General features: G+C 56.8%; 2 protein-coding genes across 28 annotated transcripts in view; both read right to left on the reverse strand.

The window, feature by feature from the left end:
* Positions 1 to 2,696: 2,696 nt before the first annotated feature.
* The window catches only part of SND1 (staphylococcal nuclease and tudor domain containing 1), a 28,742-nt gene continuing 6,438 nt past the window's right edge, over positions 2,697 to 25,000 (reverse strand). Inside the window, exons 3-9 of the mRNA XM_048926055.1 lie at positions 20,440 to 20,560; positions 15,523 to 15,601; positions 10,543 to 10,703; positions 10,275 to 10,366; positions 6,342 to 6,500; positions 3,036 to 3,141; positions 2,697 to 2,819 (exon numbers count right to left, since the gene is read on the reverse strand). Of these exons, the coding sequence (XP_048782012.1) occupies positions 2,797 to 2,819; positions 3,036 to 3,141; positions 6,342 to 6,500; positions 10,275 to 10,366; positions 10,543 to 10,703; positions 15,523 to 15,601; positions 20,440 to 20,560 (741 nt within the window). The 3' untranslated portion in view covers positions 2,697 to 2,796. The remainder of the gene's footprint in view (positions 2,820 to 3,035; positions 3,142 to 6,341; positions 6,501 to 10,274; positions 10,367 to 10,542; positions 10,704 to 15,522; positions 15,602 to 20,439; positions 20,561 to 25,000) is intronic.
* On the reverse strand, positions 10,892 to 15,502 carry LOC125684067 (uncharacterized). 27 transcript variants are annotated; one of them, XM_048925979.1, is made up of 4 exons: positions 15,288 to 15,502; positions 14,608 to 15,160; positions 14,395 to 14,437; positions 10,892 to 14,351 (listed from the first exon to the last, which is right to left on the reverse strand). In XM_048925979.1, the coding sequence occupies exons 1-4, from the start codon at positions 15,361 to 15,363 to the stop codon at positions 14,115 to 14,117; spliced, it is 909 nt and encodes a 302-aa protein (XP_048781936.1). In that variant the 5' UTR covers positions 15,364 to 15,502; the 3' UTR covers positions 10,892 to 14,114. The 27 variants fall into 27 exon arrangements, 24 of the variants coding, with proteins under 24 accessions (XP_048781936.1, XP_048781898.1, XP_048781916.1 ...); XR_007373224.1 differs by having other exon boundaries at positions 10,892 to 14,437; positions 14,737 to 14,779; positions 15,077 to 15,502; XR_007373222.1 differs by having other exon boundaries at positions 10,892 to 14,480; positions 14,737 to 14,779; positions 15,077 to 15,502.

The following is a 25,000-nucleotide window of genomic DNA, read 5'->3' on the forward strand; positions in this document are numbered from 1 at the left end:
ACCTCAAAAAATAAACCCAAATGACCCCAAAGAACCCCAAAACGAGCCAATGAACCCCAAAAAACCTCAAATATGTGCATCCCAGTGTTCATCCCAGTACAAACTGGGAGCATCCCCACATCCATCCCAGTACAAACTGGGAGCATCCCAGTGTCCATCCCAGTTCAAACTGGGAGCACCCCCACCTCCATCCCAGTTCAAACTGGGAGCATCCCCACCTCCATCCCAGTACAAACTGGGAGCATCCCATCCATCCCAGTACAAACTGGGAGCATCCCAGTGTCCATCCCAGTACAAACTGGGAGCATCCCAGTGTTCATCCCAGTACAAACTGGGAGCATCCCAGCGTCCATCCCAGTACAAACTGGGAGCATCCCAGTGTTCATCCCAGTACAAACTGGGAGCATCCCATCCATCCCAGTACAAACTGGGAGCATCCCAGTGTCCATCCCAGTACAAACTGGGAGCATCCCAGTGTCCATCCCAGTTCAAACTGGGAGCATCCCAGTGTCCATCCCAGTACAAACTGGGAGCATCCCAGTGTCCATCCCAGTTCAAACTGGGAACATCCCCACATCCATCCCAGTACAAACTGGGAGCATCCCATCCATCCCAGTACAAACTGGGAGCATCCCAGTGTCCATCCCAGTTCAAACTGGGAGCATCCCCACCTTCATCCCAGTACAAACTGGGAGGCATCCCAGCATCCTCCCCAGTACAAACTGGGAGCATCCCCACCTCCATCCCAGTTCAAACTGGGAGCATCCCAGTGTCCATCCCAGTACAAACTGGGAGCATCCCAGTGTCCATCCCAGTTCAAACTGGGAGCATCCCATCCATCCCAGTGCAAACTGGGAACATCCCAGTGTTCATCCCAGTACAAACTGGGAGCACCCCCCCCCCGCCCCCCCACTGCGGCTCATTCCCAGGCCCGCGGCTCAGCGAGGCAGCAGCGCCACCTGGCGGCGAGCAGCGCCGTGCCGCCTGCATCCCGTAACGCCGACCTGCAGCGCTGCTGCTGCTCTGCCGGCACGGACGCAGCCCAAAATCCCCCCCCATCCACTGCTCCCCCCATCCACTGCTCCCCCCATCAACTGCTCCCCCCATCCACTGCTCCCCCCATCCACTCCTCCCCCCATCCCTGCTCCCCCCCCATCCACTGCTCCCCCCATCCACTGCTCCCCCCATCCACTGCTCCCCCCCATCCACTGCTCTCCCCATCCACTGCTCCCCCCATCCACTGCTCACCCCCCCATCACTGCTCTCCCCCCATCCACTGCTCCCCCCATCCACTGCTCCCCCCCCCATCCACTGCTCCCCCCATCCACTGCTCCCCCCATCCACTGCTCCCCCCATCCACTGCTCCCCCCATCCACTGCTCCCCCCATCCACTGCTCCCTTCCCCCATCCACTGCTCTCCCCCCATCCACTGCTCCCCCCCCCATCCACTGCTCCCCCCCATCCACTGCTCCCCCCATCCACTGCTCCCCCCATCCACTGCTCCCCCCCCATCCACTGCTCCCCCCATCCACTGCTCCCCCCCATCCACTGCTCTCCCCATCCACTGCTCCCCCATCCACTGCTCCCCCCATCCACTGCTCTCCCCCCATCCACTGCTCTCCCCCATCCACTGCTCCCCCCATCCACTCCTCCCCCCATCCTCTGCTCCCCCCCTCACTGCTCTCCCCCCATCCACTGCTCTCCCCCATCCACTGCTCCCCCCATCCACTGCTCCCCCCATCCACTCCTCCCCCCATCCACTGCTCCCCCCATCCACTGCTCCCCCCATCCATTGCTCCCCCCCCATCCACTGCTCCCCCCATCCACTGCTCCCCCCATCCACTGCTCCCCCCCCCCATCCACTGCTCCCCCCATCCACTGCTCCCCCCCCATCCACTGCTCCCCCCATCCACTGCTCTCCCCCCATCCACTGCTCTCCCCCCCATCCACTGTTCCCCCCATCCACTTCTCCCCCCCATCCACTGCTCCCCCCATCCACTGCTCCCCCCCCATCCACTGCTCCCCCCATCCACTGCTCCCCCCATCCACTGCTCCCCCCCATCCACTGCTCCCCCCATCCACTGCTCTCCCCCCATCCACTGCTCTCCCCCCCATCCACTGTTCCCCCCATCCACTGCTCCCCCCCATCCACTGCTCCCCCCTCATCCACTGCTCCCCCCATCCACTGCTCCCTCCCCCCATCCACTGCTCCCCCCATCCATTCCCCCCCCATCCACTGCTCTCCCCCCCATCCACTGCTCCCCCCATCCACTGCTCCCCCCATCCACTGCTCTCCCCCCATCCACTGCTCCCCCCCATCCACTGCTCCCCCCATCCACTGCCCCCCCCATCCACTGCTCCCCCCATCCACTGCTCCCCCCATCCACTGCTCCCCCCCCATCCACCCAACATGTGACAACATCACAGAAGGCCACCAGGTTGGTCAAGCACCACCTCCCCCTGGTGAACCCATGCTGACTGCTCCTGATGACCCCCTTTTTCTCCCAGCTGCCTGCAGATGACATCCAGCACCAGCTGTTCCATCACCTTTCCATGGACGGAGGTGAAGCTGGCCTATAATTGCCTGGCTCTCCCTTCTTGCCCTTTTTGAACCCCGCAGTGACGCTGGCTGTCCTCCACTCTTCACGCACCCATAATCCCACCCTGCACCAACGCTGCTCCGCTGGCACAGACGCAGCCCCCATCCCACCCCCATTCCCCAGCTCACCTTGGCTACGAACTGCTTGTCCTTCTGATCCAGGTTGGCGGTCGGGGCCACGTAGTCCCTCCAGATCCTCAGCTTTCGTTCCTTGGCGAACCTGGAGGGAGAAAATTCACCCCTGGAGACCCCAGAGGGGACGGAGGCACCGCAGCAAGCGCGCACAACTTGCTCCCTATCCACCCTACCCTAAACCTGCTCCCTTCCCACCCCCCTTTCTGCCCTCTTTACTCTCCTCTCACCCCTCCCTCCCCTCCCTTCCCACCCCTCCTTGCCCACCTCCCACCCCCCCTCGCCCTGATCTCCCCCCGCTCACCTCTCGGCCGCACGCAGCTTCTCAGCTCCGCGGGTGTAGACGGCGATGGACCAATCCACGCAGCGGGCAAAGCCCTCCTGAGCAGCAGCTCGGTGATGTTGCCGTTCTGCAGAGCAGGGCGCACGGCTCAGTGCCTCCCGTGTCCCCAAACAGCCCCAACGCAACCCACAGAGCTCACCCCAAAAGGGGCTCCTCAGTGGGACCCTGCAGTCCCACGGCCATCAGAGCAGCGCACGCAGCTCGCGGGCCGCACCAGGATCACTCCAGGCTGAGAGTCGGCCAATAGTTGGCCAACGGTTGGACAACAGGTTGCACTGGATGCCAAGATGGCCAATGGTGTCCAACAGCTGAACAAAAGTTGACCAGGAGCCAGCAGGGTGACCTGGTGGCCGAGAAGGCCAATGGTGTCCTGGTTGACCAACTGATCAGCAGTTGGCCATGAGCCTTAAGTCTGCCCTGGTGGAAACGAAGGCCAATGGTGTCCTGGCAGACCAACAGTTGGCCAAAAGTTGACCAGGAGCCAGCAGTGTGACCTGGTGGGCAAGGAGGCCAACGGCATCCTGGTTGACCAACAGTTGGCCAACAGTAGGCCAGAAACCAGCAGTGTGACCTGGTGGCCAAGAAGCTAATGGTGTCCTGGTTGACCAACAGTTGGCCAACAGTTGACCAGGAGCCAGTAGTGTGCTCTAAAGGCCAAGAAGGCCAATGGTGTCCTCGTGGACCAACAGTTGGCCATGAACCAGTAGTGTGACCTGGTGGTCAAGAAGGACAACGGTGTCCTGGTTGACCAACAGTTGGCCAATGGTTGACCAGGAGCCAGCAGTGTGCCCTACAGGCCAAGAAGGACAATGGTGTCCTGGTCGACCAACAGTTGACCAACAGTTGGCCATGAGCCTTAAGTCTGCCCTGGTGGCAACGAAAGCCAATGGTGTCCTGGCAGAGCAACAGTTGGCCAAAAGTTGACCAGGAGCCAGCAGGGTAACCTGGACACTAAAAAGGCCAATGGTGTCCTGGTTGACCAACAGTTGGCCAATGGTTGACCAACAGTTGATCTGAAGCCAGCAGTGTGACCTGGTGGCCAGGAAGGACAATGGTGTCCTGGTGGACCAACAGTTGGCCAACAGTAGGCCAGAAACCAGCAGTGTGCCCTGGTGGCCAAGAAGGCCAATGGTGTCCTGGTTGACCAACAGTTGGCCAACAGTTGACCAGGAGCCAGTAGTGTGCTCTAAAGGCCAAGAAGGCCAACGGTGTCCTCGTGGACCAACAGTTGGCCATGAAACAGTAGTGTGACCTGGTGGTCAAGAAGGACAACGGTGTCCTGGTTGACCAACAGTTGGCCAATGGTTGACCAGGAGCCAGCAGTGTGGCCTACAGGCCAAGAAGGCCAACGGTGTCCTGGTTGACCAACAGTTGACCAACAGTTGGCCATGAGCCTTAAGTCTGCCCTGGTGGCCAAGAAGGACAATGGTGTCCTGGCAGACCAAAAGTTGGCCAAAAGTTGACCAGGAGCCAGCAGTGTGCCCTGGAGACTAAAAAGGCCAACGATGTCCTGGTTGACCAACAGTTGGCCCTGAACCAGTAGTGTGACCTGGTGGTCAAGAAGGCCAACGGTGTCCTGGTTGACCAACAGTTGGCCAATGGTTGACGAACAGTTGATCTGAAGCCAGCAGTGTGACCTGGTGGCCAAGAAGGACAATGGTGTCCTGGTGGACCAACAGTTGGCCAACAGTTGGCCATGAACCAGTAGTGTGCCCTGGTGGTCAAGAAGCTAATGGTGTCCTAGTTGACCAACAGTTGACCAACAGTTGGCCATAAGCCTTAAGTCTGCCCTGGTGGCAACGAAAGCCAACGGTGTTCTGGCAGACCAAAAGTTGGCCAAAAGTTCACCAGGAGCCAGCAGTGTGGCCTACAGGCCAAGAAGGACAACAGTGTCCTGGTTGACCAACAGTTGGCCATGAACCAGTAGTGTGACCTGGTGGTCAAGAAGGCCAATGGTGTCCTGGCAGACCAACAGTTGGCCAACAGTTGGCCAAAAGTTGACCAGGATCCAGCAGTGTGGCCTACAGGCCAAGACGGTCAACGGTGTCCTGGTTGACCAACAGTTGGCCAACAGTTGGCCATGAACCAGTAGTGTGCCCTGGTGGTCAAGAAGGCCAACGGTGTCCTGGCAGACCAACAGTTGGCCAATGGTTGACAATAGTTGATATGAAGCCAGCAGTGTGCCCTAAAGGCCAAGAAGGACAACTGTGTCCTGGTTGACCAACAGATGGCCAACAGTTGGCCATAAGCCTTAAATCTGCCCTGGTGGCAACGAAAGCCAACGGCATCCTGGCAGACCAAAAGTTGGCCAAAAGTTCACCAGGAGCCAGCAGTGTGGCCTACAGGCCAAGATGGTCAACGGTGTCCTGGTTGACCAACAGTTGGCCATGAACCAGTAGTGTGACCTGGTGCCAAGAAGCTAATGGTGTCCTGGTTGACCAACAGTTGGCCAAAAGTTGACCAGGAGCCAGTAGTGTACCCTAAAGGCCAAGAAGGCCAATGGTGTCCTCGTGGACCAACAGTTGGCCAATGGTTGACCAACAGTTGATCTGAAGCCAGCAGTGTGACCTGGTGGCCGAGAAGGCCAATGGTGTCCTGGCAGACCAACAGTTGGCCAAAAGTTGACCAGGAGCCAGCAGTGTGACCTGGAGACCAAGAAGGCCAACGGTGTCCTGGTTGACCAACCGTTGACCAACAGTTGACTGATGGTTGACCAGGAGCCAGCAGTGTGACCTGGAGACTAAAAAGGCCAACGGTGCCCTGCTTGACCAAGAGTTGATGAACCGTTGACCATGAACCAGCAGTGCGTTCTGGTGGCCAAGAAAGCCAACGGGACCCCAGGGTGCATTGCAAAAAGCTGCTTAAAAGGAGCCCTGTGGAGGACCTGGGTGTCCTGGTGGCCAACAGTTCACCAACGGTTGACCGCGCATTGATCACGAGCCAACGGCGCGGCCTGGTGCTCTGGGAACTGCTTTCTGGGGTCGTTGGATGGGGGATCTCTAGAAGTCCCTTCCAACACCTACAGCCTTGGGATCCCAAGATGCTGCACCCTCCCAACCAGCTCCAGCACCTCCATCAGGGGTCTCCACATTTCAGGGACCCCTGTGGGGGCACCTCAGACCTCAAGGATCCTCCTGGACCTCGGTGACCTTCCTGGGGCATCCCACATCTCAGGGACCCTTCCTGGGCTACCATGGACTGCAATGGACAGACCAACAGCCCCTAGGGGTTCCCCATCATCCCACCCCTCCCTCCAGCCCCACTTGCCGGGTGCAGGATGGTGCCCAGGATGTTCTGGTTGTGGCAGCTCTCCAGCACGATCTGCACGTCCCTCTGCAGCAGCCGCGACTCCGTGAAGAATTTGGCTTCAGCTGCAAACGGCTCAGGGACCTCCGTGGCATCCGCCTCCCGTTTGAATGTGGGGCACTGTGATGTGATGGGGGAGGAAGAGGGGGGGGGGACGGGATACTGTTAAGGGCACGGAGGGGTGCCCAAAAACCTCAGCTGGGGGGGGGGGGGGGGAAGTTGCCCCCCACACACAGGGATGCCATCGTGGCGCAAAGGCATTGGGACAGGAGCTCAGCCAAGCCCAGCAGTGGGGATGCGCTGGGAGGCTCTGAAGGGGTCGGGTCTGGTCCTTGTTCAGAACAGGTTGAGAATGGATGGGAAGGGGGAATGGATGAGAAGGGATGGGAAGGGGAGCTGCCTGCTCCACACTGGAATCGTTTCCAAGACGGCCCTGCAGCATCGGGGCTGTGGGGAGGACAAGGCGTCTCCACAGGCACTCCTGGTGGTCTCAATCCCCACTGCATTCCCAGGAAGAGTGAGCCCAGGTAGGGAATGCTCCACCACTCAAGAGCCCCCACACACGGGCCAGCAGCTGCCATGGACTCTCATAGGGCAGTCGGCATCTCTGGGACCCTCCTGGGACACCTCAGGGACCCCTCGTAGGGCATCCTGCATCTTGGTGACCCTCTGGGGGGCACCCCACATTTCAGGGACCCGTGGGGGGCACCCCAGATATCTGGGACCCTCAGGGATCCTCTTGGAGAGGCCTGGACCCCGGTGTCCCACCTGGAATGTCCCACATTTCAGGCAACCATGTGGGGCACCCCACATCTTGAAGATGCTTCCTGGGTCACCTCAGATCTCAGGGACCCCTCGTAGGGCATCCTGCATGTTGGTGACCCTCCTGGGGGCACCCCACATTTCAGGGACCCATATGAGGCACCCCAAATCTCTGGGACCCTCCTGGGGGCACCCTAGACCTCAGGGATCCTCTTGGAGAGGCCTGGACCCAGGCGACCCTCCTGGAATGTCCCACATTTCAGGCAACCATGTGGGGCACCCCACATCTTGAAGATGCTTCCTGGGTCACCTCAGACCTCAGGGACCCCTCATAGGGCATCCTGCATCTTGGTGACCCTCCTGGGGGCACCCCACATTTCAGAGCCCCATATGAGGCACCCCAAATCTCTGGGACCCTCCAGGGGCAGCCCAGACCTCAGGGATCCTGGAAACCCTTCTGGAGCACCCCACCATTTTAGGGATCCAAGTGGGACATTCACAACCTTGGGGATGTTTCCAGGACCTGTGGGGGGTCCAGTTACATCCTGGATCTTGGGCAGCAGGGTGCTGGTACCCACCAACCCCAAATCACCCACATTCCTGCAGCGACATCCCCTCGCATCAGACCCAAAAGCACAGAGATGGGAGGAAGGAAACCCATTTCACAGGGCATCCCAGACCTCAGGGACCTGTTTGAGGCACCCCACATCTGAGGGACCCTTCCTGGGACACCCTGGACTGCACAGACCCTCATGATGCATTGGGAGCCCTCCTGGAGCACCCCACATTTCAGGGACCCATGTGGGACACTCAACATCTTGGGGATGCTTCCCGGGGCACCCCAAAACTCAGGGACCCCTCATAGGGCATCCTGCATCTTGGTGACCCTACATGGGGCACCCCAAATCTCAGGGACCCTTCCTGGGGGACCATGGCCTGCACAGACATCTGTGGGCCATCCCGCATTTCGGGGACCCTCCTGGGACACCCCACATTTCAGGGACCCCTGTGGGGCACCTCCAGACCTCAGGGACCCTCCTGGGGAACCCTGGACCTTGGTGACCCACCTGGGGCATCCCATATCTTAAGGACCCTTCCTGGGCTACCATGGACTTCATGGACACTTGTGGGACATCCCGGGATACCCTACATTTCAGGGACCCATGTGGGGCACCCCAGATTTTAGGGACCCATATGGGACACCCCACATTTTGAAAAGCCTTCCTGGGGCACCCCAGACTGCAGTGACCCTTGGGGGGCATCCCATATCTCAGAGACCCTCCTAATGCACCACAGATCTCTGGGACCCTCCTGCGGCACCCCAAGCACGCTCATGGGGGAACCCACACCTCAAGGACCCCCTCGTGGGGCACCTTGTATCTGGGGGACCATCCTAGGCTGCTCCACATCTTGGTGACCCTCCTGGGGGCACCCCACACTTCAGGGACCCGTGGGGGGCACCCCAGATCTCTGGGACCCTCAGGGATCCTCTTGGAGAGGCCTGGACCCTGGCGACCCTCCTGGAATGTCCCACATTTCAGGCAACCATGTGGGGCACCCCACATTTTGTAGATGCTTCCTGGGTCACCTTAGACCTCAGGGAATCCCCATAGGGCACCCTGCATCTTGGTGACCCTCCTGGGGGCACCCCACATTTCAGAGACCCATATGAGGCACCCCAAATCTCTGGGACCCTCCTGGGGCAGCCCAGACCTCAGGGATCCTGGAAACCCTTCTGGAGCACCCCACCATTTTAGGGATCCAAGTGGGACATTCACAATGTTGGGGATGCTTCCAGGACCTGGGGGGGGTCCAGTTACATCCTGGATCTTGGGCAGCAGGGTGCTGGTACCCACCAACCCCAAATCACCCACATTCCTGCAGCGACATCCCCTCGCATCAGACCCGAAAGCACAGAGATGGGAGGAAGGAAACCCATTTCACAGGGCATCCCAGACCTTAAGGACCTGTTTGAGGCACCCCAGACCTTAAGGACCTGTTTGAGGCACCCCACACCTTAAGGACCTGATTGAGGCACCCCAGACCTTAAGGACCTGTTTGAGGCACCCCAGACCTTAAGGACCTGTTTGAGGCACCCCAGATCTCAGGGACCTGATTGAGGCATCCCAGACCTTAAGGACCTGTTTGAGGCATCTCAGACCTCAGGGACCCTTCCTGGGGCACCTGGGACTGCACAGACCCTCACGGGACATCCCACATCTCAGGGACCCATATGGGGCACCCCACATCTCAGGGACCCTTCCTGGGACACCCTGGACTGCACAGACCCTCATGATGCATTGGGAGCCCTCCTGGAGCACCCCACATTTCAGGGACCCATGTGGGACACTCAACATCTTATGGATGCTTCCCGGGGCACCCCAAAACTCAGGGACCCCTCGTAGGGCATCCTGCATCTTGATGACCCTACATGGGGGGCACCCCACATCTCAGGGACCTGTTTGAGGCACCCCACACCTTAGGGCTCAGTTTGAGGCACCCCAGACCTTAAGGACCTGTTTGATGCACCCCAGATCTTAAGGACCTGTTTGAGGCACCCCAGACCTCAGGGCCCTGTTGGAGGCACCCCACACCTTAGGGACCTGTTTGAGGCACCCCAGACCTTAAGGACCTGTTTGAGGCACCCAGACCTCAGGGACCTGTTTGAGGCACCCCACACCTTAAGGACCTGTTTGAGGCACCCAGACCTCAGGGACCTGTTTGAGGCACCCCACACCTTAGGGCTCTGATTGAGGCACCCAGACCTCAGGGACCTGTTTGAGGCATCCCAGACCTTAAGGACCTGTTTGAGGCACCCCAGACCTCAGGGCCCTGTTGGAGGCACCCCACACCTTAGGGACCTGTTTGAGGCACCCCAGACCTTAAGGACCTGTTTGAGGCACCCCAGACCTCAGGGACCTGTTTGAGGCACCCCAGACCTCAGGGCCCTGTTTGAGGCACCCCACACCTTAAGGACCTGTTTGAGGCACCCCACACCTTAAGGACCTGTTTGAGGCCCCCCAGACCTCAGGGCCCTGATTGAGGCACCCCAGACCTTATGGACCTGTTTGAGGCACCCCAGACCTGAGGGAAGAGACCCCCCTGCCCAACACCCCAACAGCCAAACCTCACCTTGATCCCCGACAGCATGACCGTGACCAGGTAGTAATCCGGCAGCAGGAGGGCTCTGACCACGCTGCCATCCCTCACGTGCTCAATGATGGCTGCAGAGTGAGACCACACATCCATGCTGGTGCCACGGTGAGGGGGATGCAGAGCCAGGCCCACCTCCCCCCCCCTCTACAACCCCGTGGCCCCCAAGCAGGGCAATCCCAGCAGCGCTGCATGCAACCTGCAGGTCGCCAACACGCAGCGCCGCGCTGCCCTCCGGCTCACCCACCGTTGACAGGCTTCTGGTGCATGGAATCCACAAAGTGCCGTGGGTTCTCGATGGTGTATTTGAGGTCACGGATGGTGTGTGAGCCCGTGCCTTCGCTCCACATCCCTTTCTTGGCACTCTTGGCTTGCTCCTCCAGCTCTGCCAGCCGGCTCTGCTCGGAGCTGCAGGGAAGCGGACAGAGCGGCTCAGCGCCAAGCGGAGCATCCGTTGCTCAAGGTGCTTTACTGGATGCTGCAGCAACCAGAGCTCCAGGTGAGGGATGGGTGATGCTGCCAGCAGCGACGTGCCGTGCATCAGAGCCCGGTGGGCACACAGGGGGAATCTCCAGCAACCACAAATCCACCTCCACGCGAGCACCGCTGCCCTCTGCACGGCGCCTGCCGTGTACAGCAGATGGGAAGAGGTGACAGCAGGGAGCGAAGGGAAGGGTGACAGCAGGGGCAGCAGCGGGTTGGCAGCAGGGATCCCAGGCAAGGATGATGCTCAGGGCTGCCTGGGAGCATGGTGAGGTCTGGGGAACCAGGAGGCAGCAGGCTGGCAGCCCGGGGAGCAAGGCTGCGGTGAAGCGGAGCGCTGCCAAGCGCTGTTACGCTCCATTAAACAAAACCTCGGGATATTTCTGCTCTCAGATTTCTTCAGCTCCGCTGAAGAGGGCAAAGCTGCAAGCTGAGGAACGCTGAGTGGCTCCAGACGGGCCTGGTGTTAAATACGTGGGGAGCAGCAGCACACGTGGGGCTCAGCCAGCAGCTCCGGGCAGCCCGCAGCCCTCCCCTGCCTGCACAGAGCCCTCCTGGAGCTGCTGGTAATTAACACGGCCTTGCAATTAGGAGAGCAAACACAGAGCAGCAGGTTGCTACAGGCAATGTTTAATTGCAGGGTGCTGAGTTCCATGGGGTTTGTGTTACAGTGCTGGTGTTATGTGGACCCAGGGGGGGGTTGGCATGTCCTGAACCCCCAGCACGGAGCAATGGGGAGAGGGGACGGAGCAGCCGAGCACTGCTATCACTGTGGGATGGTGTAGAGTGAGCACAGAGCTGGGGAATGGTTGGGGGGGTTGGGAGGGACCCTCTGGATCACAAAATGGTCAGGTAGGGTTGGAAGGGACCTCGCGGATCACTGGAACATGGAATGGTTGGGTTGGGTTGGAAGGGAAATCGCAGAGCTCAGAACCACAGAGTGGTGGGGTTGGGAGGGACCTTATGGGATACAGAGCCATAGAATGGTTGGGTTGGGTTGGAAGGGACATCGCAGAGCTCAGAACCAGAGAATGGTTGGGTTGGAAGGGACCTTATGGGACACAGAGCCATAGAATGATTGGGTTGAGTTGGAAGGGACATTACAGAGCTGAGAATCATAGAATGGTTGGGTTGCAAAGGACCTTATAGATCATAGGTATAGAGAATGGCTGGGTTGGGTTGGGAGGAACATTACAAAGCTTAAATCCACAGAATGGTTGGGTTGGAAGAGACCTTATGGGACACAGAGCCATAAAGTGCTTTGGGTTGGGTCAGAAGAGACATTACATAGCTTAGAACCACAGAATGGTTGGGCTGGAAGGGACCTTATGGGACACAGAGCCACAGAATGGTTGGGTTGGGTTGGAAGAGACCTTACAGAGCTTAGAACCACAGAATGGCTGGGCTAGAAGGGACCTTATGGGACACAGAGCCATAGAGTGGTTGGTTTGGGATGGAAGGGACTTTATAGAACTTAGAAGCATAGAATGGCTGGGATGGAAGAGACCTTGTAGAGCACAGAGCCACAGAGTGGTTGGGTTGGAAGGGACCTTAAAGATTACAGAGCACAGAGTGGTTGGGTTGAGTTGGAAGGGACATTACAGGGGTGAGAACCACAGAATGGCTGGGTTGGAAAGGACCATATAGATCACAGGAATTTAGAACGGCTGGGTTGGAACATTATAAAGCTCAGAACCACAGAGTGGTTGTGTTGGGGGGACCTTATGGATCACAGAGCCATAAAGTGCTTTGGGTTGGGTCGGAAGAGACCTTATAGAGCTGAGAACCACAGAATGGTGGGGTTGGAAGGGACCTTATGGGACACAGAGCCACAGAGTGGTTGCGTTGAGTTGGAAGGGACATTACAGAGCTGAGAATCGTAGAATGGTTGGGTTGGAAAGGACCTTATAGATCATAGGGATATAGAATGGCTGGGTTGGAAGGGACCTTATGGGATACAGAGCCATAGAATGGTTGGGTTGAGTTGGAAGGGACATTACAGAGCTGAGAATCATAGAATGGTGGGGTTGGGAGGGATCTTATGGGATACAGAGCCACAGAGTGGTTGGGTTGAGTTGGGTTGGAAGGGACATCGCAGAGCTCAGAACCACAGAATGGTGGGGTAGGAAGGGACCTTATGGGACACAGAGCCATAGAGTGGTTGGGTTGAGTTGGAAGGGACATTAAAGAGCTGAGAATCACAGAATGGATCGGTTGGAAGGGACCTTATGGATCACAGAGCCATAAAGTGCTTTGGGTTGGGTCAGAAGAGACATTACAGAGCTTAGAACCACAGAATGGTTGGGCTAGAAGGGAACTTATGGGATACAGAGCCACAGAGTGGTTGGGTTGGGATGGAAGGGACATTACAGAGCTGAGAATCATAGAATGGTTGGGTTGCAAAGGACCTTATAGATCATAAGGATAGAGAATGGCTGGGTTGAGTTGGAAGCAACATTATAAAGCTCAGAACCACACAGTGGTTGTGTTGGGAGGGACTTTATGGATCACAGAGCCATAAAGTGCTTTGGGTTGGGTTGGAAGAGACATTATAAAGCTTAGCAACACAGAATGGTTGGGCTAGAAGGGACCTTATGGGACACAGAGCCATAAAGTGCTTTGGGTTGGGTCAGAAGAGACATTACAGAGCTTAGAACCACAGAATGGTTGGGCTGGAAGGGACATTGTGGGACACAGAGCCATAGAGTGGTTGGGTTGGGATGGAAGGGACTTTATAGAACTTAGAATCATAGAATGGTTGGGATGGAAGAGATCTTGTAGAGCACATAGCCACAGAGTGGTTGGGTTGAGTTGGAAGGGACATTACAGAGCTCAGAACCACAGAATGGTTGGGTTGGAAAGGACCTTATAGATCATAGGGATATAGAATGGCTGGGTTGGAAGGGACCTTATGGGATACAGAGCCACAGAGTGGTTGGGTTGGGATGGAAGGGACTTTAAAGAACTTAGAAGCATAGAATGGTTGGGTTGGAAGAGATCTTGTAGAGCACAGAGACACAGAGTGGTTGGGTTGAGTTGGAAGGGACATTACAGAGCTGAGAATCATAGAATGGGTGGGTTGCAAAGGACCTTATAGATCATAGGGATACAGAATGGCTGGGTTGGGTTGGAAGGAACATTATAAAGCTCAGAACCACACAGTGGTTGTGTTGGGAGGGATCTTATGGATCATAGACCCATAGAGTGGTTGGTTTGGGATGGAAGGGACTTTATAGAACTTAGAAGCATAGAATGGTTGGGTTGGAAAGGACCTTATACAGCACAGAGCCATACAGTGGCTAAGTTGAGTTGGAAGGGACATTACAGAGCTGAGAATCACGGAATGGTTGGGTTGGAAGGGTCCTCATGGGACATAGAGCCACAGAATGGTTGGGTTGAGTTGGAAGAAACACCGGTTGCTGTAGCATGACTGAGTTGGAAAGGATCTTGTAGAACACAAAGACATAGAATGGCTGGGTTGGAAAGGACCTTGTAGAACACAGAGACATGGAATGGTTGGGTTGGAAAGGACCTTGTAGAGCACAGAGACAGAATGGTTGGGTTGGAAAGGACCTTGTAGAACACAGAGACATAGAATGGTTGGGTTGGAAAGGACCTTGTAGAGCACAGAGACATAGAATGGTTGGGTTGGAAAGGACCTTGTAGAGCACAGAGACACAGAATGGTTGGGTTGGAAAGGACCTTGTGGAGCACAGAGACATAGAATGGTTGGGTTGGAAAGGACCTTGTAGAGCACAGAGACAGAATGGTTGGGTTGGAAAGGATCTTGTAGAGCACAGAGACATAGAATGGCTGGGTTGGAAAGGACCTTGTAGAGCACAGAGACATGGAATGGTTGGGTTGGAAAGGACCTTGTGGAGCACAGAGACATAGAATGGCTGGGTTGGAAAGGATCTTGTAGAGCACAGAGACATAGAATGGTTGGGTTGGAAAGGACCTTGTAGAGCACAGAGACATAGAATGGTTGGGTTGGAAAGGATCTTGGAGAGCACAGAGACATGGAATGGCTGGGTTGGAAAGGACCTTGTAGAGCACAGAGACACAGAATGGTTGGGTTGGAAAGGACCTTGTAGAGCACAGAGACATAGAATGGTTGGGTTGGAAAGGACCTTGTAGAACACAGAGACATAGAATGGTTGGGTTGGAAAGGATCTTGTAGAGCACAGAGACAGAATGGTTGGGTTGGAAAGGACCTTGTAGAGCGCAGAGACATAGAATGGTTGGGTTGGAAAGGACCTTGTAGAGCACAGAGACAGAATGGTTGGGTTGGAAAGGACCTTGTAGAGCACAGAGACAGAATGGTTGGGTTGGAAAGGACCTTGTAGAGCACAGAGACATAGAATGGTTGGGTTGGAAAGGACCTTGTAGAGCACAGAGACAGAATGGTTGGTTTGGAAAGGACCTTGTAGAACACAGAGACATGGAATGGCTGGGTTGGAAAGGACCTTGTAGAACACAGAGACATAGAATGGTTGGGTTGGAAAGAACCTTGTAGAACACAGAGACATAGAATGGTTGGGTTGGAAAGGATCTTGTAGACCACTGAACTATGGAACCCCACCATTGTTTCTGTTGCCAAAGGAGCCCCCTACCTCTCCCCCACCATGGGCTGGTTGCCCCCCACAACCTCAGGCTGCCCAGAACCCAACCCACGGCCTCGGGCACCTCCACAGACGGGGTACCCACAGCCCCCCCCCATCACCAAGCTGGGGTTCATACATACTTGTTGGCACGGATCCCCTCCCGGCGCGATGCCAGCCCCTCTGCCACCAGCGACTCGGCGATGTTCTCACCACTCGTGTCTGCAGGGAGAGGAGAGGAGAGCAGTCAGCATGCAAGGAAAGATGCATTTCATCCCTGGAACGCATCCACGAATGGGTTGACCACGAGGAGATGAGGTGTGTGAGCGCAGTCCAGGCTCTGCACCCACTGCTATGGAGCACCTGCCCCCCTCAGCATGGCAATTTCAGCAGCAGGGGGGTGGGTACCTGCGTGACACCACCCCAGTGCCCCACAGGGAGCTCCCTGTCCCTCCCTATAGGCTTAGAGACAACAAAACGGGCCGTGCAGACCCTCCAGGCCCACCCCACAGAAACCTGACAGCTGTGCTATCCCCAAACACGACCCCACAGCCATGCAGGATGAGGGGAAAGCTCTGACCCTCCTCACCCAGAGCCTTGGTGCCGTGGGGATGCTCTGCCCCCTTACAAAGGCTGGAGCAGAAGGCTCCCCCCATTGATTTCAGGGTGCACCTATCAGTGGGATGAGCCCCAGCACGGCGCATTGCTTCCATAGGAACGCATCCCACAGCATCCCAGCACCGCGGGGCTCTCCGTGTTCCATTCAATGGGCGACATCCCTCAGCTCCTTGGGGATCCTCCAAGCGGGTTTGGGGGATCCCCAAAACACAACAACAGCCTTCCTTGGCAAAAAAAAACACCAGGGTTTTGTGGTGCTGGGGGGGGCCATGCGGGGAGCGGGGGAGGAGCGTGGTGAAGCTGCTGCAGCACTTTCACGTTAATTGCACTCCCAACCCTGACAAACTTCATCAGGAAGCATTTTCTGCTTCGTTTCTCCCCTGCAGCACCGTGACAGGCTGGGATGGAACAATGAGGATGACACCTACACAGAAAACCTTGTACGTGGCAGACGAGGAGGCTGCAAAGGCTGCGAGGAGACCGATGGAGCAGCAAAACCCTTTCCAAAATGCATTCCCACCCCCAGCGATGCTGTGGGGCAGCTCAGCACCACCTGAACCCCTGAGCAGGACCAGCAAGCTCTGCCCACCCCTGCCCTCCTGCATTTTCCACACCCAAGTGCTCACACCTCAGCGTTGCCCAGAGAGAAATCTGCTCTGCCAGCCCCGTGCTTGGAAGCACCATGGATGTATGGGGTTGGGGCTGGATGGGCTTTATGGTCCCTTCCAACCCAACTGCTCTATGGCTCTGTGATCTGCAAGGACCCTTCCAACCCAAATGACCAATTCTGTGGCTCTGTGATCTGCAAGGACCCTTCCAACCCAACTGACCAATTCTATGGCTCTGTAAGGACCCTACCAACCCAACCACTCTATGGCTCTGTGATCTGTAAGGACCCTTCCAATCCAACTGAGCAATTCTACGGCTCTGTGATCTGCAAGGACCCTTCCAACCCAACCACTCTTGTGATCTGTAAGGACCCTTCCAACCCAACTGAGCAATTCCATGGCTCTGTGATCTGTAAGGACCGTACCAACCCAACCACTCTTGTGATCTGTAAGGACCCTTCCAACCCAAATGACCAATTCCATGGCTCTGTGATCTGTAAGGACCCTTCCAACCCAACTGACCAATTCTATGACTCTGTGATCTGTAAGGACCCTTCCAACCCAACCACTCTTGTGATCTGTAAGGACCCTTCCAACCCAACTGAGCAATTCTATGGCTCTGTGATCTGTAAGGACCCTTCCAACCCAACCACTCTTGTGATCTCTAAGGTCCCTTCCAACCCAACTGCCCAATTCTATGGCTCTGTGATCTGCAAGGACCCTTCCAACCCAACCACTCTTGTGATCTGTAAGGATCCTTCCAACCCAAATGACCAATTCTATGGCTCTGTGATCTGCAAGGACCCTTCCAACCCAACCACTCTTGTGATCTGTAAGGATCCTTCCAACCCAAATGACCAATTCTACGTCTCTGTGATCTGCAAGGACCCTTCCAACCCAACTGACCAATTCTATGACTCTGTGATCTGCAAGGACCCTTCCAACCCAACCACTCTTGTGATCTGTAAGGACCCTTCCAACCCAACTGACCAATTCTGTGGCTCTGTGATCTGTAAGGACCCTTCCAACCCAACTGACCAATTCTACGTCTCTGTGATCTGCAAGGACCCTTCCAACCCAACTGACCAATTCTATGACTCTGTGATCTGCAAGGACCCTTCCAACCCAACCACACTTGTGATCTGTAAGGTCCCTTCCAACCCAACTGAGCAATTCCGTCTCTCTGTGATCTGTAAGGACCCTTCCAACCCAACCACACTTGTGATCTGTAAGGACCCTTCCAACCCAACTGACCAATTCTATGGCTCTGTGATCTGTAAGGACCCTTCCAACCCAAATGACCAATTCTATGGCTCTATGATCTGTAAGGACCCTTCCAACCCAACCACTCTATGGCTCTCTGATCTGTAAGGGCCCTTCCAAACCAACCATTCCTGTGATCTGTAAGGACCCTTCCAACCCAACTGAGAAATTCTATGGCTCTGTGATCTGCAAGGATCCTTTCAACCCAACCACTGTATGGCTCTGGGATCTGCAAGGACCCTTCCAACCCAACCGCTCTTGTGATCTGTAAGGTCCCTTACAACCCAAATAACCAATTCTATGGCTCTGTGATCTGCAAGGACCATTCCAACCCAACCACTCTTGTGATCTGTAAGGACCCTTCCAACCCAACTGAGCAATTCTATGGCTCTATGATCCGCAAGGATCTTTCCAACCCAACCACACTTGTGATCTGTAAGGTCCCTTCCAACCCAACCACTCTATGGCTCTGTGATCTGCAAGGACCCTTCCAACCCAACCACTCTATGGCTCTGTGATCTGCAAGGACCCTTCCAACCCAACCACCCCACAGCTCTACGATCTATGAGGTCCCTTCCAAACCAAACCCTCCATGGCTCTGGGATCCACACAGTCCCTTCTAACCCAACCCAACCCACAATCTGGCTCTGCAATAACGTCCCTTCCAATGCAACCACTCCATGCATCTCTGATCTACAAGATCCCTTCCAACCCAATCCGACCGTTCTACGGCTCGATGATCAATAAGATCCCTTCCAACCCAACCACTGCTTGGTTCTGTGATCCATGAGGCCCCTTCCAATCCAACCCAACCACTCTGCGGCTCTGCAATCCACAAGGCCCCATACAAACCAACCACTCTACAGCTCTGGGATCTATGAATCTGGGATCTATGAATCTGGGATCTATGAATCTGGGATCTATCCTTTCCAACCCAACCACTCTGTGACTATGATCTATGAGGACCTTTCCAACCCGACCCAACCCATGCTCTGGTTCTGTAATCCAGAATCTCCCTTCCTGTGCAACCCAAACACTCTATGGCTCCATGACTAATAGGATCCCTTCCAACCCAACCATTCTATGGGTCTGTGATCCACAAGATCCTTTCCAATCCAATCTAACCATTCCATGACCAATAAGATCCCTTCCAACCCAACCACTATATGGCTCTGCAATCCATAACGTCCCTTCCAGACCTACAACTCTGTGGCTGTGATCTACAAGGTCCCTTCCAACACAAACCATCCCATCCTCTGGCTCTGTAATCCATGACCTCTTCCAATGTAACTCCATCATTCTATGGCTCCACGGCTGATAAAATCCCTTCCAACCCAACCAATTGGTGGCTCTGCAATCCATAACGCCCCTTCCAACCCAACCGCTCTAAGGATCTATGATCTACAAGATCCCTTCCAACCCAACCCAACCACTCTACAGCTCTGCAATCCATACAGTCCCTTCTAACCCAACCACTCTATGGTTCTGCCATCCATGAGGTCCCTCCCAACCCAAACCAACCCATGCTCTGGCTCTGCAATCCCTAGGGTCCCTCCCAACCCAATCCAACCATGCTACGGCTCTGTGATCAATAAGATCCCTTCCAACCCAACCATTTGGTGGCTCTGTAATCCATCCAGTCCCTTCCACCCCAACCACTCTATTGTTCTGTGATCCATGAGGCCCCTTCCAATCCAACCCAATCATTCTCTGGCTCTGCAATCCACCAGGCCCCTTACAAACCAACCACTCTACAGCTCTGGGGTCTGTGAAGTCTTTTCCAACCCAACCACTGGATGACTCTATGATCTATGAGGTCCCTTCCAACCCAATCCAAACATTCCATGGCTCTCTGATCAATAAGATCCTTTCCAATCCAACCATTTGCTGGCTTTGTGATCCATGAGGTCCCCTCCAACCCAACCCAACCACTCTATGGCTCCATGATCAATAAGATCCTTTCCAATCCGACCATTTGCTGGCTTTGTGATCCATGAGGTCCCCTCCAACCCAATCCAACCATTCTATGGCTCCATGATCAATAAGATCCTTTCCAATCCATCCATTTCCTGGCTTCGTGATCCATAAGGACCCTTCCAACCCAACTCAACCATTCTATGGCTCCGTGATCAATAAGATCCTTTCCAATCCAACCATTTGCTGGCTTTGTGATCCATAAGGACCCTTCCAACCCAACCCAACCCAACCCAACCCAACCCAACCACTCTATGGCTCCATGATCTACGAGGTCCCTTCCAATGCAACCCGTTCTCTGCCTCTGCAATCCATGAGGTCCATCTATAAGATCCCTTCTGACCCAACCCAACTATTTTAAGTCTCTATGATCTGTAAGGTCCCTTCCAACCCAAGCCATGCCTCAATCCCCCGCCCCAACCCAACCATCCTGTGACCCCACACCCCCAGGGGAGCGCTGCACCAACGTGCAGAGAGACACACAGCTCTGGTGAGAGCCAGGATCAAACCCAAAGCAAACGCTGGGGTTAAACGCACAGAAAAGGTGAGGAGGAGGAACCCCAAATGCAGATCCACGCATCCCGCCGCAACGCTCACCTCTGCCCAGGTACACCATGCCATATTCCCTGCCCTGGGGGGTCTTGTACTCCACAGTGAAGCACACCTCCTTCCCAATCAGCTTCTTCCGCAGGAATTCACGGGCTGGGAAACCCCAGGGCTGGAAGGAAAGCACAAGGTTGTCATTTGGCAGCTCTGGGGTGAAAGTATGGGGCTGCCATGTCCCCATCCTATCCCCATCCCTTCATCCTGACCCTGCATCCCACCCTATCCTCATATCCCCATGCCCATATTCCTCCACCCCATCGCCACATCTCTACACCATCCCCACGTCCCCATCCCACCCTACATCCCCACATCCGCATCCCATGCCCGTGTCCCCATGGCTCCATCCTGACCTTACATCCACCCTATCCTCACATCCCCATGTCCCCATTCCTCCACCCCAACCCTGCATCCCACCCCATCCCCACATCTCCATACCATGCCCACATCCCCACCCCATCCCCACATCCCTAGCCCTACATCCTGACCCCTCATCCCAACCTGTCCCCATGTCCCCATTCCCACAACCCCATGTCCCCATCCTGACCCTCCATCCCACCCTGCATCCCCACATCCCCATCCCATTTCCACATCCCCATGGCTCCATCCTGACCCTGCATCCCACCCTGCATCCCCACATCCCCATCCCCATCCCATTTCCACATCCCCATGGCTCCATTCTGACCCTCCATCCCACCCTATATCCCCACATCCCCATCCCATACCCATGTCCCCATGGCTCCATCCTGACCCTCCATCCCACCCCATACCCATACCCACACCCCACGGCCCCATTTCCCATCCCCATGTCCTCATTTCCCATCCCCATTCCTCCACCCTGACCCTGCATCCCACACCATCCCCACATCCCCACCCCATCCCCACGTCCCCATCCTGTGTCCACACCCCCAGCCCTACATCCTGACCCCTCATCCCAACCCATCCCCGTGTCCCCATTCCCACAACCCCACATCCCCATCCTGACCCTCCATCCCACCCTGCATCCCCACATCCCCTTCCCATGCCCGTGTCCCCACGGCTCCATCCAGACCCTGCATCCCATCCTATCCTCACATCCCCATGCCCCCATTCCTCCACCCTGACCCTGCATCCCACCCCATCCCACATCTCCATACCATCCCCATGTCCCCATCCTACACCCACGTCCCCATCCCACCCTATATCCCCATCCCCATCCCATTCCCATGTCCCCATGGCTCCATCCTGACCCTGCATCCCACCCCATCCCCACATCTCCACCCCCATCCCATTTCCACATCCCCATGGCTCCATGCTGCCCCTGCATCCCACCCTGCATCCCCACATCCCCTTCCCATGCCCGTGTCCCCATGGCTCCATCCTGACCTTACATCCACCCTATCCTCACATCCCCATGCCCCCATTCCTACACCCTGACCCTGCATCCCACCCCATCCCACATCTCCATAACATCCCCATGTCCCCATCCTACACCCATGTCCCCATCCCACCCTATATCCCCATCCCCATCCCATTCCCATGTCCCCATGGCTCCATCCTGAACCTGTATCCCACCCCATACCCACATCCCCACCCCCATCCCATTTCCACATCCCCATGGCTCCATGCTGCCCCTGCATCCCACCCTGCATCCCCACATCCCCATTCCCATCCCATTCGCATGTCCCCATGTCCCCATCCTGACCCTCCATCCCACCCTGCATCCCCACATCCCCATCCCATGCCCACATCCCCATGGCTCCATCCTGACCCTCCATCCCACCCCATACCCATACCCACACCCCACGGCCCCATTTCCCATCCCCATGTCCTCATTTCCCATCCCCATCCCTCCATCCAGACCCTGCATCCCACCCTATCCTCACATCCCCATGCCCCCATTCCTCCACCCTGACCCTGCATCCCACCCCATCCCCATATCTCCATACCATCCCCACGTCCCTATCCCACCCTGCATCACCACATCCCCAACCCTCCCTATGTCTGCATCCCATCCCCACATCCCCATCCTACACCCATGTCCCCATCCCACCCTGCATCCTCACATCCCTATTCCCATCCCATTCCCATGTCCCCATCCTGACCCTCCATCCCACCCCATCCTCACATCCCCATCTCCATCCCATGCCCATGTCCCCATGGCTCCACCCCAACCCTGCATCCCACCCCATCCCCTCGTCTCAATACCATCCCCACGTCTCCATCCCACCCTGCATCCCCACATCCCCACACCATCCCTATTTCTGCATCCTATCCCCACATCCCCATCCCATGTCCACGTCCCCAGCCCTACATCCTGACCCCTCATCCCAACCCGTCCCCATGTCCCCCTTCCCACAACCCCATGTCCCCATCCTGACCCTCCATCCCATCCTATCCCCACATCCCCATCCCATTTCCACATCCCCATGGCTCCATGCTGACCCTGCATCCTCACCCTGCATCCCCACATCCCCATCCTACACCCATGTCCCCATCCCACCCTATATCCCCATCCCCATCCCATGTCCCCATGGCTCCATCCTGACCCTCCATCCCACCCCATCCCCACATCCCCACCCCCATCCCATTTCCACATCCCCATGGCTCCATCCTGACCCTCCATCCCACCCCATACCCACATCCCCATCCCATGCCCATATTCCCACGGCTCCATCCAAACCCTGCATCCCACCCTATCCTCACATCCCCATGCCCCCATTCCTCCACCCTGACCCTGCATCCCACCCCATCCCACATCTCCATACCATCCCCATGTCCCCATCCTACACCCATGTCCCCATCCCACCCTATATCCCCATCCCCATCCCATTCCCATGTCCCCATGGCTCCATCCTGACCCTGCATCCCACCCCATCCCCACATCCCCACCCCCATCCCATTTCCACATCCCCATGGCTCCATGCTGCCCCTGCATCCCACCCTGCATCCCCACATCCCCATTCCCATCCCATTCCCATGTCCCCATGTCCCCATCCTGACCCTCCGTCCCACCCCATCCCCACATCCCCACCCCCATCCCATTTCCACATCCCCATGGCTCCATGCTACCCCTGCATCCCACCCTGCATCCCCACATCCCCACCCTACACCCATGTCCCCATCCCACCCTATCCCCACATCCCCTTCCCATACCCATGTCCCCATGGCTCCATCCTGACCCTCCATCCCACCCCATATCCATACCCCCACCCCACAGCCCCACTTCTCATCCCCATGTCCTCATTTCCCATCCCCATCCCTCCATCCTGACCCTGCATCCCACCCCATCCCCACATCCCCATCCTGTGCCCACATCCCCAGCCCTACATCCTCACCCCTCATCCCAACCCGTCCCCATGTCCCCATTCCCACATCCCCATGTCCCCATCCTGACCCTCCATCCCACCCCATCCCCACACCCGCATCCCATGCCCATATCCCCACGGCTCCATCCAGACCCTGCATCCCAGCCTATCCTCACATCCCCATGCCCCCATTCCTCCACCCTGACCCTGCATCCCACCCCATCCCCATATCTCCATACCATCCCCACGTCCCCATCCCGCCATGCATCACCACATCCCCACACCATCCCTATGTCTGCATCCCATCCCCACGTCCCCATCCTACACCCATGTCCCCATCCCACCCTGCATCCCCACATCCCCACACCATCCCTATTTCTGCATCCTATCCCCACATCCCCATCCTGTGTCCACATCCCCAGCCCCACATCCTCACCCCTCATCCCAACCCATCCCCATGTCCCCATTCCCACAGCCCCATGTCCCCATCCTGATCCTCCGTCCCACCCCATCCCCACATCCCCATCTCCATCCCATGCCCATGTCCCCATGGCTCCACCCTGACCCTGCATCCCACCCCATCCCCACATCCCCATACCATCCCCACGTCCCCATCCCACCCTGCATCCCCACACCCCCACCCCATCCCTATGTCTCCATCCCATCCCCACATCCCCATCCCATGTCCACGTCCCCAGCCCTGCATCCTGACCCCGCATCCCAACCCGTCCCCATGTCCCCATCCTGACCCTCCATCCCATCCTATCCCCACATCCCCATCCCATTTCCACATCTCCATTTCCCATCCCCACATCTCCATTTCCCCACCCCACATCCCTATTTACCCACATCCCCATTTCCCATCCCCACGTCCCCTTTTCCCATCCCCACGTCCTCATTTCCCATCCCCATTTCCCCACCCCCCATCCCCACATCCCCATTTCCCCACCCCACATCCCCCACATCCCCATTCCCCCACCCCACATCCCCCATTTCCCCATTTTCCCACCCCCCATCCCCCATTTCCCATCCCCACATCCCCACATCCCCCCCATCCCCCATTACCCCATTTCCCCACCCCCCATCCCCCATTTCCCCACCCTCCATCCCCCCATCCCCATTTCCCCACCCCACATCCCCACATCCCCATTTCCCCACCCCACATCCCCCACATCCCCATTCCCCCACCCCACATCCCCCATTTCCCCATTTTCCCACCCCCCATCCCCCATTTCCCCACCCCACATCCCCCATTTCCCCATTTTCCC

This window comes from Lagopus muta, chromosome 1, assembly GCF_023343835.1.
Source record: "Lagopus muta isolate bLagMut1 chromosome 1, bLagMut1 primary, whole genome shotgun sequence".
NCBI lineage: Eukaryota > Metazoa > Chordata > Aves > Galliformes > Phasianidae > Lagopus > Lagopus muta.